This window comes from Pantherophis guttatus, chromosome 8, assembly GCF_059756535.1.
Source record: "Pantherophis guttatus breed Tessera chromosome 8, ASM5975653v1, whole genome shotgun sequence".
Lineage (NCBI taxonomy): Eukaryota > Metazoa > Chordata > Lepidosauria > Squamata > Colubridae > Pantherophis > Pantherophis guttatus.
Window position 1 is genome coordinate 79,806,786 of NC_142070.1, and position 12,874 is coordinate 79,819,659.

Sequence of the window (12,874 nt, forward strand, 5' to 3'; positions counted from 1 at the left end):
AAATAAATAATCTTCCATTTTAATATTTCAACTCCTCATTTATGGGTTGTTGTTTTATTTTTTTTCAATTTGCCCTTAGGAAGCCAACGATGAATAGCTCCGACAAGCTTCTTGAATGGAAGCAGGGAGGGGGGGGGAAACCCGAAAAAACACCACCGTATCTCCAACTCCTCCTTTACCGGAAATGATAATATAGAAAAGCTGGACTTCCTAAATGTTAGAAAAGTGGGAACCGTTTTCAGTTCACACAATTATAAACGGGTGTGTCCGTCCTCTCTCCGCTCGGTGAATTTTTATTCCCGCGAGTGGAAATTTCCTGTCGCTTATCTGATCGTCGTTTTCAAAGATTACAAGCTCTACAATGGGATTTGCAGGAAATCGCTCTTCTTTAATAAATGCCGAGAGAGGTGGATTATGAAAGCGAGAAATATCTCACAGAAAGGAAGCGTCATTTAAAAAAAAGAAAAACCTTCACTTAATTAGAGCCTCTCCGTTTTACTTAACTATTTTGGGATTAATCAGGTATTGGGCCCCCTATATCTTTCTTTTACTTAGAATTAAGGATTTTAGGGTTTAATCCTGTCTTCTAAACTGCTGCTACTATAAATATGGACCCCGTCCAGGGGTGAAATCCAGCAGGTTCTGACAGGTTCTGGAGAACCAGTAGCGGAAATTTTGAGTAGTTCAGAGAACCGGTAGCGGAAATTTTGAGTAGTTCGGAGAACCGGTAGCGGAAATTTTGAGTAGTTTGGAGAACTGGCAAATACCACCTCTGGCTGGCCCGAGAGTGGGGTGGGAATGGAGATTTTGTAGTATCCTTCCCCTGGACTGGGATAGGAATGGAGATTTTGCAGTATCCTTCTGCTGCCACGCCCACCAAGCCACACCCACCAAACCACGCCCACAGAACCAGTAGTAAAAAAAAATTGGATTTCACCACTGACCCCGTCCCTCTTACTCTGTATAGTAAGATTTATAAGTATAGCACATTTATATATACAGGGAATCTTCGACTTATGTCCGCAATTGAGCCCAAAATTTGTCAGACGGTCGCAAAACGGGATCACATGACCTCGGGACACTGCCACCGTCATAAGTATGAGTCACCTGAATAAGGTTACCTGAATTTTGATCACGTGACCAGGGGGATACTGCAGCGGTCGTAAGTGTGAAAAAGGATCAAAAGTCACTTTTTTAAATGTACTGTTGTGAGTCCAAGATTTATTTGTACATTTCTTTTACTTAGAATTACGGATTTCAGGGTTTAATCCTGTCTTCCAAACTGCTGCTAAATATGGCCCCATCCTTCTTACTATGTGTAGTAAGATATATAAACAAAGCAACATTTATAAATACAGGCGGTCCTCGACTTAGGACTGCAATCGAGCCCAAAATTTCTGTTGCTGAGCGAGACAGTTGTTAAGTGAGTTTGGACCCCCTTTTATGACCTTCCTTGCTGCCGTTGTTAAGTGAATCACCTCAGATATTAAATTAGTAACACGGTCCTTCAGTGAATCCGGGTTCCCCAATTGATTTTTGCTCATCAGAAGGTCGCAAAAGGGGGATATCATGTGACCCCGGAACACTGCGACCATCATAAATATGAATCGGTTGCCAAATGTCCCAATTTTGATCATGTGGACCGCAGAGACACTGCAATGGTCGTAAATGTGAAAAATGGTCATATAGTACCTTTTTTTCAGCACCATTGTAACTTCGAACGGTCACTAAGTGATGTTGTGGCCCGTCAGCGGCCTGTGCAACTAGTAGCCGATTCCGACAGCGAGGAGGCTGGTGTGGTGCTGCGCCAGCAGCCTGTGCGGCTGGCACTCGAGTCGGACAGTGAGGAGGCTGGAGAAGATGTGGTGCCAGAGGCGGGGATTCAGCCAGGGCCTTCAAAACCTCCAGAAGCTCCCTTAAGTGAAGAGGACGAAGAGGAGGAGCCTCTTCTCGATGCACGGGCGCACAGAACTGCCAAAAGGCAGGAGTGGCTCCTCAGGAGGAGGTCTCCTCGAGAGTAAGGCTTGGGGCTAATTGGCCACTCCCTTAGCCTATTTAAGGAGGAACGCCGACTGAAGCAATTTGCAGAGAACAACTTCGTTCACATACCTTCGTGTCTTGTCTTGCTTATCTTATCAGCTTCCTGCAAATTGCTTCTGGGCATTCTGCCAACCATAGTAAGCTTTGAGTTATTATTCTTTGAATTCTTGGCGGCTGTTAATGCAGTTAATTAACAGCCATTGTTGTAAAAGACTGATTTATTTATTAAACCAAGGTTTGAACGGACTTTGTGTGTGCTGCATTCTTTGGGGTCCGTAGCTGGGGCAGAACAAGCGAACTGTTGTAAGTCGAGGCCTAGGAAAGGCTAGTAAGCAGGTTAGGAAGAGAAAGAATTAGACGTCGTACCCTCAGCACCCAACAACATGGCTATTAAATTGAATTGGGATGGATGTTTAGTTCAACGCTCGTTTTCGTTTCTGACGTGAGGGAAAGCGTCCATCTTGCTTTTGGGGAAAATAGTCCATTTTTAAAGGGGAAAAAATAACCAGGGAACGTATTTAATTTGCTCCGGAAAGAGTAAAAAAACTTGTTGTAGCATGGAATTGATCTGGTGGTTTTGATGTGTTCCAATTAACGTCCGTTCAATTCCTCAGGTTTTAGTCACCATCTATTGGCTGGGGAAAACTGCAAACAACAGCGCTCATTTTAACGGACCGCCACTGAACCTGAAAGAATTCGAAGGATTGTTAACCCAGATGAGAAAGGTATTTCAATTTCCTCTCGCATACAGGTAGCCCTCGAAGTGGTGCGGTGGCCTAGAGGTGGAGTTCTCGCCTCACAATCGGGAGGCTGTGAGTTCGATCCTAGGTAGAAGCAGATATTTCTCTCTATCTCTCTGGGCACAATGAGAATATATCTGCCGAACAAAACTCCGCATCGGTGACAGGAAGGGCATTCGGCCAGTAAACATTCAGCTCCATTTGGTTGCCCAGATTCCACCCCGCAAGGGATTATGGGATCGTTAAAAGAAGATGATGATGATGATTCAGGTAGCCTTCGACTTGCGACCACAGTTGAGCCCGAACATTTCCCTTGCTAAGCCAGACGGTTGTTAAGTGGGCTTTGCCCCATTTTGCAACCTTTCTTCCTACAATCCTTAAGTAAATCACTGCTATTGTTAAGTGAGCAACCTGGTTGTTAAGTGAATCTGGATTCCCCCTTGACTTTGCTTGTTGGAATGTCGCAAAAATGGATCACGTGACCCCCGGGACACTGCAACCGTCATAAATATGAGTCAGTGGCCAAGTCTGACTTTTGATCACACGACCCTGGGGATGCTGCAATGGTCATAAGTGTGAAAAACGATCCTAAGTGCCTTTTTCCAGTGCTGTTGTAACTTCAAACGGTCACTAAACGAGTTGTTATAATTCGAGGGCTACCTGTATTTCTTTTTTTACCGTTTGACGTGTACGAAATAGTCTTTTTTACTTCTTTTAAGCTGCCGTTTTGTTTTGTTTTTAATTTTGATTTATATGCCGCCCTTCTCCGGAGACTCAGGGCAGCTAACAATGCGCTAAGCAATAGCCTTCATATTTTTGTATATTTTATACAAAGTCAGCTTTTTGCCCCCACAACTGGGTCCTCAATTTACCTACCTTAGAAAGGATGGAAGGCTGAGTCAACCTTGAGCCTTGGCGAGATTCGAACCTGCAGTAATTGCAGGCAGCTGGTCTTAATAACCAGCTTAATAACAGGGTGCCTTAGACCGCTGTACTACCAAGGCTCTTCACAGACATGTTCAAATCCCCAGAGATTCATTTCACAAATACGAAAGTCAGGAGGGGGGGAAAAAAAATGGGTAGGTGAAAAAAATAGATTTGGTTGCGTTTGGAAATGTAAACTGTTTTAAACAAAGAGATTTCAAGAAAGGAGAATATTTGCAGCTCAAGGGTTGAGATTTTATTGGGTCGTGTTTCCATTGGAAAAACCGCTTCTGGTTTTAGGCTCAAAATAAGAAGAAGAAAAAAATTAAATTTAGTTTGAAAATTAAATGTTTGTGTCATTACGGAAATGGCTTGTAATAACTAAATGCTAAAGTTGAGACTTTAAATGTAATTAGCATTTTACTTAAATAGAAAGCTTTGGAGGATGATGCTTTTTGATCTTGGTGGGGTTTTTTTTTTTTCTGCACTTCCCCTCCCACCCTTTTAAAATCTTTATTTCCATTGTATTTTACGTCGTGATAAACCTCAATAAAAGTGAATTTTAAAGAGAACAAACGTTAAGGTCAACCATCCTGTTTAATTTTTTTTTTTTTTTGGAACTTTTTTGAGGTGAGATTGCATGCAAAACTAGAAACGTTGCAGCTTAGAGTAATTTTTATTGTGTTTTTCCGGAGGAAGAGTGTTTGCCTTTTCGTAAAGCACACACTGGATAATGTTTGGATCAACAGGAAAAAAAATATTTTTGTTTCTATCGCTTTGTATGTCGGGTAAAATCTGGTAAAAACCCCAGAATCTATTCAGCCTTTGAAGCTTATATATATATCGTTCTCTCCAACGACAGAAAAACAAGGCAAAATAATAACAATAATAACAACAAGATAAGATAACTTTTATTGTCATTTTTTTATTCTGAGAGCACACCGGCCCACATTAAAAATGAAATTCTGTTGCCTGATCTCAAGAGAGTACCATATATTCATTAGTGGCCAAAATTGCGGAAAGCTTTTGGGAAAAGTGTATTTTCTAAAACTAGCTAATAACACCACTTTTTGGGGGGAGTAGTACCATAAAATTATATATCAATGGAAAGATAATTTAATCAAGAATGGAATGCAATAACTTTTAGGAAGGATTTGCTATTAGAATAGCAGTTACAGGATAAAGAAGAAAAATGAAACACGTAGAAAAAAACAAGATATAGAAGTGGTGTTATTAGCCATCAAACCTCAAAAATACACTTTTCCCAAAAGGTTTCCACAATTTTGACCACTAGATACATAACAATACATATGCACATGCTATACACATACATAAATATATACCTGCACCATACAGATAGACAGTCAGACAGACAGACAAATATAACAGAGATAGACATACATCAGGAGTGGGTTCTAAAATGTTTTACTACCGGTTCTGTGGGGGTGGCTTATTTTGTGGGCGTGGCTTGGGTGGGGTAATGTGACTGGATGGGCGTGGCCAACTTTTTTTTTTTTAACTTTTAAAAGCATTTTTTCTACAACCTTAAGAGGTTGCAGAAAAAAACTGCTTTTAGAAGCCTCTGACGATCAGGCAAGTCAGCTGGGATCGCCAGAGGCTTTTAAAGGCATTTTTTTTCCCCTACAACCTCTTCGGCTGAAGAGGTTGTAGAAAAAATGCTTTTAAAAGCCTCTGAGATCCTAGTTGAGCCGCGCGATCATCAGAGGCTTTTTTTTTTAACTTTTAAAAGCATTTTTTCAGCCAAAGAGGTTGTAGAAAAAATGCTTTCAAAAGTAAAAAAAAAAAAAAAAAAGCCTCTGATGAGGTGGGCAGGGTAAGCGAGCGGTGACCGGGCCGGGGACCAGTTCGGGGGCGTGGCCAGCCAATGTTATTACCGGTTCTTCGAACTATTAAAAATTTTTACTACTGGTTCTTGCGAACCGGGAGCAACCCACCACTGACAGACAGACAGACAGACAGACAGAGATATAATACAGGGATGAAATCCAGCAGGTTCTAACAGGTTCTGGAGAACTGGTAGCAGCAATTTTGAGTAGTTCGGAGAACCAGCAAATACCATCTCTAGCTGGCTCCAGAGTGGGGTGGGAATGGAGATTTTGCAATATCCTTCCCCCAGGAGGGGAGGGAATGGAGATTTTGCAATATCCTTCCCCTGCCACACCCACCAAGCCATGCCCACAGAACCGGTAGGGAAAAATTTTGGATTTCACCCCTGTATATATATAATAGAGAGACAGACAGATAGATATAGATATATATAATAGAGACAGACAGACAGACACATATATGTATATATATGTCTTCGCCAAGCTGATGAAGGGAGGATAACTTGTGTCTCAGAGGTTAATACAACTGCCTAACATGCAGGCAGCCCAAGTTCGAATCCAAGTAAGGGTATGGCTAGCTGATGAGAGCTAAATAGCTTGAAATAGATCTATACTAGTCTCCCTTTCTTTCTTTATCAGCGAAATATAAATTATATATATATATATATATTAGAGACAGACACACACAGACATATATATATGATCTGTCCCCGTACCCACACACACACACACAGCCAGTCGAGGGTTAAGGAAACACTTTGGAACGCACCCAGTTCTTATCTCCGACTTGGCAGCGATAGACACACCGTCTGCCAAGGGACTTTATTTGCACAAACAGACAGATAAAATACGAACGTTCAAGAAAGTCCAAACAGAAATAATATTCCTCCCAGCAGTTCCGGACGAGGCTTTAGTGACTCCAAGGTTTTGCTTTGTTCGTCACAAAAGATCCTTGACCACCACTCTCTATTATATAGTCTCTGGGGTGTGGTCTCTGGGGTGTGGTCCAGTGACTCAGTGCTAATCCCTAGCACGCCTCCTAACCTGCTGCAAACGTTTATCACGCCTTCGGAGGCGTGCGTCCAGGAATGATGTCTCATTATCACTTTGACTGGAATCAGCTGTCTCCTCTCCCTCGACCGGCACTTGAGACAATGCCAGAGGGGAGGGGCCTGGAGAGGGAGGCCTGGCTGACTCCTCTTCCTCATGCTCGGAGCTTTCTTCCTCCGATGGGACAGGCTCAGAGGGCGGGGCCACAACACTATCCCCCACCGCAGGGCCCTTCCCCCGGGTCTGACGGTCGGGATGGGGTCGGGACGGGAACTGTTCGTGGAAAGCCCGCACCAGGTCAGGGGCCTGAACGGCAGACGCGTCCACCCAGGTGAAATCCTCGGGCCCGTACCCCTTCCAGGCGATGAGGTATTGGAAGCGCCCCTTCAGCCAACGGGAGTCCCGGATACTGTCCACCTCGTACGTCGAGGCGTCGTCCTCGTCGGCTGCGGCTGGGGGGGCAGGCGTCGGCGGGCGGCGGAGATGGCTCGCGGGGGCCTCAGGGACCAGGAGGGACAGATGAAAAACAGGGTGGAGCCGCATGGAGCGGGGTAGAGTCAACCGGTAGGCCACCGGATTGATGACCGCCTCGATAGGGAAGGGACCGATAAAGCGTTGGGCTAGTTTCCGTACCGGCCGGTCCGTGGGGAGGTGTTTCGTGGACAACCACACCCGATCTCCTACTTCCAGCGGTGGTGTCGCCCGGCGGGCGCGATCGGCGAACCGTTTATAATCCTCTTTCGCCCGGATCAGCTGCCGCCGCACCAGTTGCTGCACCGCCTGCAGCTCTGAGAGGAAGTCCCGGGTCTCGGGAACAGGGGAATCCATGATGGTCAACGGGAAAAGCCGTGGATGGTATCCGACATTGGCATGGAACGGGGTCATCTGGGTGGAGGTGTGTTGGGAGTTATTAAAAGCAAACTCCGCCAGGGGAAGGTACTCGGCCCAGTTGTCCTGCTGCTGGTTGACAAAACAGCGGAGGTACTGCTCCAGTATGCCGATGACCTTCTCCGTGCCCCCGTCAGTCTCCGGATGATGTGACGACGACAGGCACACCTGCACCTCCAGCGCAGCCATCAGGCTTTTCCAGAAGCGGGCCGTGAACTGGGCCCCGCGGTCCGAAACCACCCGGTCCGGCAGGCCGTGGAGGCGGAAGATATGTTGCAGGAACAAGCGAGCCGTGGTGCGGGCCGAGGGCAGGCCGCGGCACGGGATGAAATGTGCCATCTTCGTGAGCGCATCCACCACCACGAGGACGGTCATGTACGTAGCGGACAGGGGCAGGTCTGTCAGGAAGTCCATGGAGATGGCTCCCCACGGTCTCTCCGGTGTCGGCAGCGGCTGGAGGAGTCCGGGAGGGGGACCGGACGCGGCTTTGGCCTGTCGGCACGTCACACAGGACGTCACGTAGGCGTGCACGTCGTGCCGTACCCGAGGCCACCAAAAAGTCCGCGTCACCAAGTTCAAAGTCTTAAAGAAGCCGAAGTGCCCCGCCGCGGGGTTGTCATGGCACTGGTTCATGACGAGGGCTCGGAGCGGACTCGTGGGCACGTACAGCCGACCCCGGTGTCTGAGCAAGCCCTCCTCCACGGTCCATGGGGACGCGGGACCGACGTCCGCTCTCCGCTGCTGCGACCAGTCATCCTGTCGCTGCGCTTCCAGCACCTGAGCCCGCAGGTCCACCGGTTCCTGGACCGCGGCCAAGGAGTCTGCTGGCAGCACCGTCCGGGGGGGAAGGGAGTCCTTGGGGCAAAAGTATTCCGGCTTACGGGATAGCGCGTCCGCCCTCTGGTTGAGGTTGCTCGGAATGTATGTGACGTGGAAGTTGAACCGGGCGAAAAACAACGACCACCGGATCTGCCGCTGGTTCAACTTCCTGGCCGTGGTGAGGTGCTCCAGGTTCCGATGGTCCGTCCGCACCTCCACCTGGTGTCGGGCCCCCTCGAGGTGATGTCGCCAAGCCTCGAACGCGGCTTTGATGGCCAGCAACTCCTTTTCCCAGATGGTGTAGTTGCGCTCGGAAGGGTTGAGTTTCCGGGAGTAGTATGCGCAGGGAAAAAGAGTGCCGCCATCCACCGGAGCCTGTAGTAGCACCGCCCCAATCGCCACGTTGGACGCGTCCGTCTCCACCACGAACGGACGGTGTGGATTGGGGTGCCTCAGGACTGGCTCCGTGAGGAAGGCCTGCTTGAGGACCTCGAAGGCCTGCTGCTGTGGGGGCCCCCACTGGAACGGGACCTTCTTCCGAAGGAGCTGGGTCAACGGCAAGGTCAGGGTGGCGAAGCCCGGGATGAAGGTCCGATAGTAGTTGGCGAATCCCAACAGACGCTGGACGTCCTTCACCCGACGCGGGGGTTCCCAACTGCGCAAGGCCTCCACCTTGCGCGGGTCCATCGCGATGCCCTCGGGGGTGATGATGTGCCCGAGGAACTCTATGGAAGTCTGGAAGAAGTAGCATTTCTCCAACTTCGCATAGAGCTGGTGCTCCCGCAGGCGTTGCAGGACCTGGCGGACATGCTGGAGGTGACTTTCCGGGGTCCGGGAATAGATCAAAATGTCATCCAAGTAGATCACCACGAACCGATCCAGCATGTCCCGGAACACATCATTCATCAAGTGCTGGAAGACCGCGGGGGCGTTGGTCAATCCGAACGGCATGACGGTATACTCGAAGTGTCCGTACCGAGTGCCGAACGCCGTCTTCCACTCGTCCCCCTCTCTCACGCGCACCAGGTTGTAGGCCCCTCGGAGATCGAGCTTAGTGAAGATCGAGGCCTCCCGCAACCTCTCCATAAGCTCTGGGATCAGCGGCAGGGGGTAGCGATTTCGCACTGTGATGGCGTTCAAGCGCCGGTAGTCGCAGCACAGGCGCAAGTCCCCCGTCTTCTTTTTAACGAAGAGGACCGGGGCCGAGAGCGGGGAGGTCGAAGGCCGGATGAACCCACGGGCCAGGTTCTTTTCCAGAAAGTCCCGTAAGGCGGCCAGCTCGGGCTCCGACATGGAGTACAGGCGTCCCGAGGGCAAGGGTGCATTGGGCATTAGGTCCACCGCACAGTCGTAGGGTCGGTGCGGGGGCAAGCGATCCGCCTCCTTCTCGCTGAACACGTCGGCGAAGGGCGTCAGCTCCGGAGGCAAGGAGGCGTTTGGGGCAGAGACGTCCCGGCCGGCGCAGGTGTGGCGAAGGTGGTCGACACACTGCAGGCTCGGGAACGAGATGGCGTTTCTTGACCACGCCACCTGAGGGTCGTGCGCCCGAAGCCAGGCCATCCCCAGGACCAAGGGAAAGTGCAGATCCGCCGTTACGTAAAACTGGATCGCCTCCTCGTGGTTTCCAATGGCGAGGCGCAAGGGCTGGGTAGCGGTTTTGATGGGTCCCGCCACGAGTTCCCGCCCATCTATAGTTTCGACCCTCAATGGAAGGTCCACTGGAACCAAGGGGACTTTGTAATGGGCCACAAAGGCCTGGTCCATAAAGTTCGTGGTGGCCCCCGAGTCCACCAGCGCGTGCGCCTGGAGCCCCTCCGACCGGTTAGCCAACAACACCCGGGTGTTCAAAATCAGGTGCCGAGGGGGCTCACAGTCCACAGCCGCCGACTCCGGCGGGGCATGGTCACGTGCCTGACCCAGAGTTTCCCCTAGGCCAGGCCTGGCCCGTTTCCCGGCTGGTCGCGTCGAGACTCCGGAACAGGCTTGAGCGGTCCACTCCGCTTCCGGGGACACGAGGCAGCAAAATGTCCCGCCTCGCCGCAATAGAGGCACAACCCCCCTTGACGTCTCCGCATCCGCTCCTGGGCCGTCAGTTGAGGTCTGGCTGCTCCGAGCTCCATGGGCTCCTCAGCCGTCGCCACAAAACGCTGTGCGGTCCGGAGCGCTGTCGGTGCGAAACGCGGGGGTGCCGACGCTGTCGGTGCTTCCGGAAGAGCCCGACGGGGCCGTCGCCGTTGCAGGCGGGCGTCGATGCGCAGGCATTGGGTCACCAGCGCGTCGAGGGTCGGTGGCGCCTCCACACGAACCAGCTCGTCCTGCATCTCGTCGGAAAGGCCGTCCTGGAAAGCGTCCATCAGCGCCACCTCATTCCAAGCCGAATCCTGGCCTAGCAGTCGGAACTCTGCAATATAGTCCTGCAGGGGGCGCTTGCCTTGGCGGAGGTCCTTGATGCGCCTCGCTGCCGTCTGCACCCGGAGGGGGTCCTCAAACATGGTGCGCAGGTGTTGTAAAAAGCCCTGAAAGTCCAGGAGCAAGGGGCTATCTTGCAACAACAGGGGCGTGGCCCATCGGGCGGCAGTGCCAGAGAGGGAGCTGATAACAAATGCCACCCGAGCCCGGTCATCCGGAAAATCCTCCGGCCTCATCGCCATAAACAGTTGGCATTGTCCCAAGAAGGCCGGAAACATCTCCTGCTGCCCAGAAAACCTATCTGGCACGTTCACTGGGCATCTCGGACGGGGAGGGGGAGGAGGTGGAGCTGCAGGAGCATTTCCCAAAGCAAGTTGGGCAGTTAGCTGTGCTACTTGCTGTTGCAGAAGCTGATTGGCCTCCAGCATCTGCTGTATCTGCTGCTGCAGCTGTTGGTCCATCGTGGGTTAACGATGGAGTATGGGGTGACGAACAAGATGATCTGTCCCCGTACCCACACACACACACACAGCCAGTCGAGGGTTAAGGAAACACTTTGGAACGCACCCAGTTCTTATCTCCGACTTGGCAGCGATAGACACACCGTCTGCCAAGGGACTTTATTTGCACAAACAGACAGATAAAATACGAACGTTCAAGAAAGTCCAAACAGAAATAATATTCCTCCCAGCAGTTCCGGACGAGGCTTTAGTGACTCCAAGGTTTTGCTTTGTTCGTCACAAAAGATCCTTGACCACCACTCTCTATTATATAGTCTCTGGGGTGTGGTCTCTGGGGTGTGGTCCAGTGACTCAGTGCTAATCCCTAGCACGCCTCCTAACCTGCTGCAAACGTTTATCACGCCTTCGGAGGCGTGCGTCCAGGAATGATGTCTCATTATCACTTTGACTGGAATCAGCTGTCTCCTCTCCCTCGACCGGCACTTGAGACAATGCCAGAGGGGAGGGGCCTGGAGAGGGAGGCCTGGCTGACTCCTCTTCCTCATGCTCGGAGCTTTCTTCCTCCGATGGGACAGGCTCAGAGGGCGGGGCCACAACAATATATATATATAATACACACATATATAATACAGAGAGAGACACAGACAGACAGACAGATAGATATAGATATATATAATAGAGATAGATAGATAGATAGATAGATAGATAGATAGATAGATAGATAGATAGATAGATAGATAGATAGATAGATAGATAGATAGATAGATATGGACACAATACACATAAATATTAATCATAATACATTTCTAATGCAATATTTCCTAGGCATTTCAATCCACAATATGTTCGCCATATATGGGAAGTGATGGCGGGATGTGATCGTCTGTTAAGACAACTTTTATAGCACATTCGTGGGTTTGATGTTATCCATATGGCAGGGGTCATAGTTGTATTGTAGAATGCCAAGCCGGAGATGTTTCAAAATAAAATTCAAAAGTTAAAACACGTTGGCTTCCATTGTGCACAGTGGCTTGGGTATCTTGGTTGGATATCTGTTAATACAGTACCTACTTTGTAATAAAAAGTAGAGCTATTGTTAGGTCATCTAATAAAATGTATTTCCTGCCACGACAATTATCTTTTTTTGAATAATATCAGCCCCTCCATAGTTCTTATCTAGACAATCCTTATAGTAAAGTAGAGTCGTATTAATTAATTTATGATGAAATAACCCCTTTTTGGTTACCCTGCATTCTTAAACACGGATTTTCTCCCGTTGTATAGAAGTTAGACTTCCTCTCTCTTGGCATCTTGCTGGCACTGTTCTGCCCTTTCAAATTATTAGCATGCCAGACTCTAAACCAAGCTGAAATGATTGGCTATTTTCAGAGGACATATTAACAAAAGGTTTCAGTTTTAGAACCAAAGCCCTTTTTCCCTTATAATTTGCTCGTCCATTCATTCAATCACGCATTCACTCACTCACTCCTTTTTTTTTTTTAAAGAAAAAATGCATGGAGATGCTTCGTCTGTTTTAAAAGAGGGAGGGAGGGAGAGAAAAACGACAAAGCTTTTTTAAAAAAAATAATATTTCAAGGAATGTTTTATGAATGAAATATAGTCCTTGTGTGTCTCTGGAGAGTTTACTCTGGTTTTCAGGCCTGTTGTGGGTGAACTTTCTGCCGTAAACCAGCTT

General features: G+C 49.1%; 1 protein-coding gene across 11 annotated transcripts in view; it reads left to right on the forward strand.

Moving 5' to 3' along the window:
• Positions 1–12,874, forward strand: part of LIMCH1 (LIM and calponin homology domains 1) — a 207,474-nt gene that overhangs the window by 112,234 nt on the left and 82,366 nt on the right. For all 11 annotated transcript variants that reach the window (XM_087875476.1, XM_087875471.1, XM_087875478.1 and 8 more), the window contains one exon: positions 2,655–2,765. In XM_087875476.1, coding sequence (XP_087731602.1) covers positions 2,655–2,765 — 111 coding nt within the window. The remainder of the gene's footprint in view (positions 1–2,654; positions 2,766–12,874) is intronic.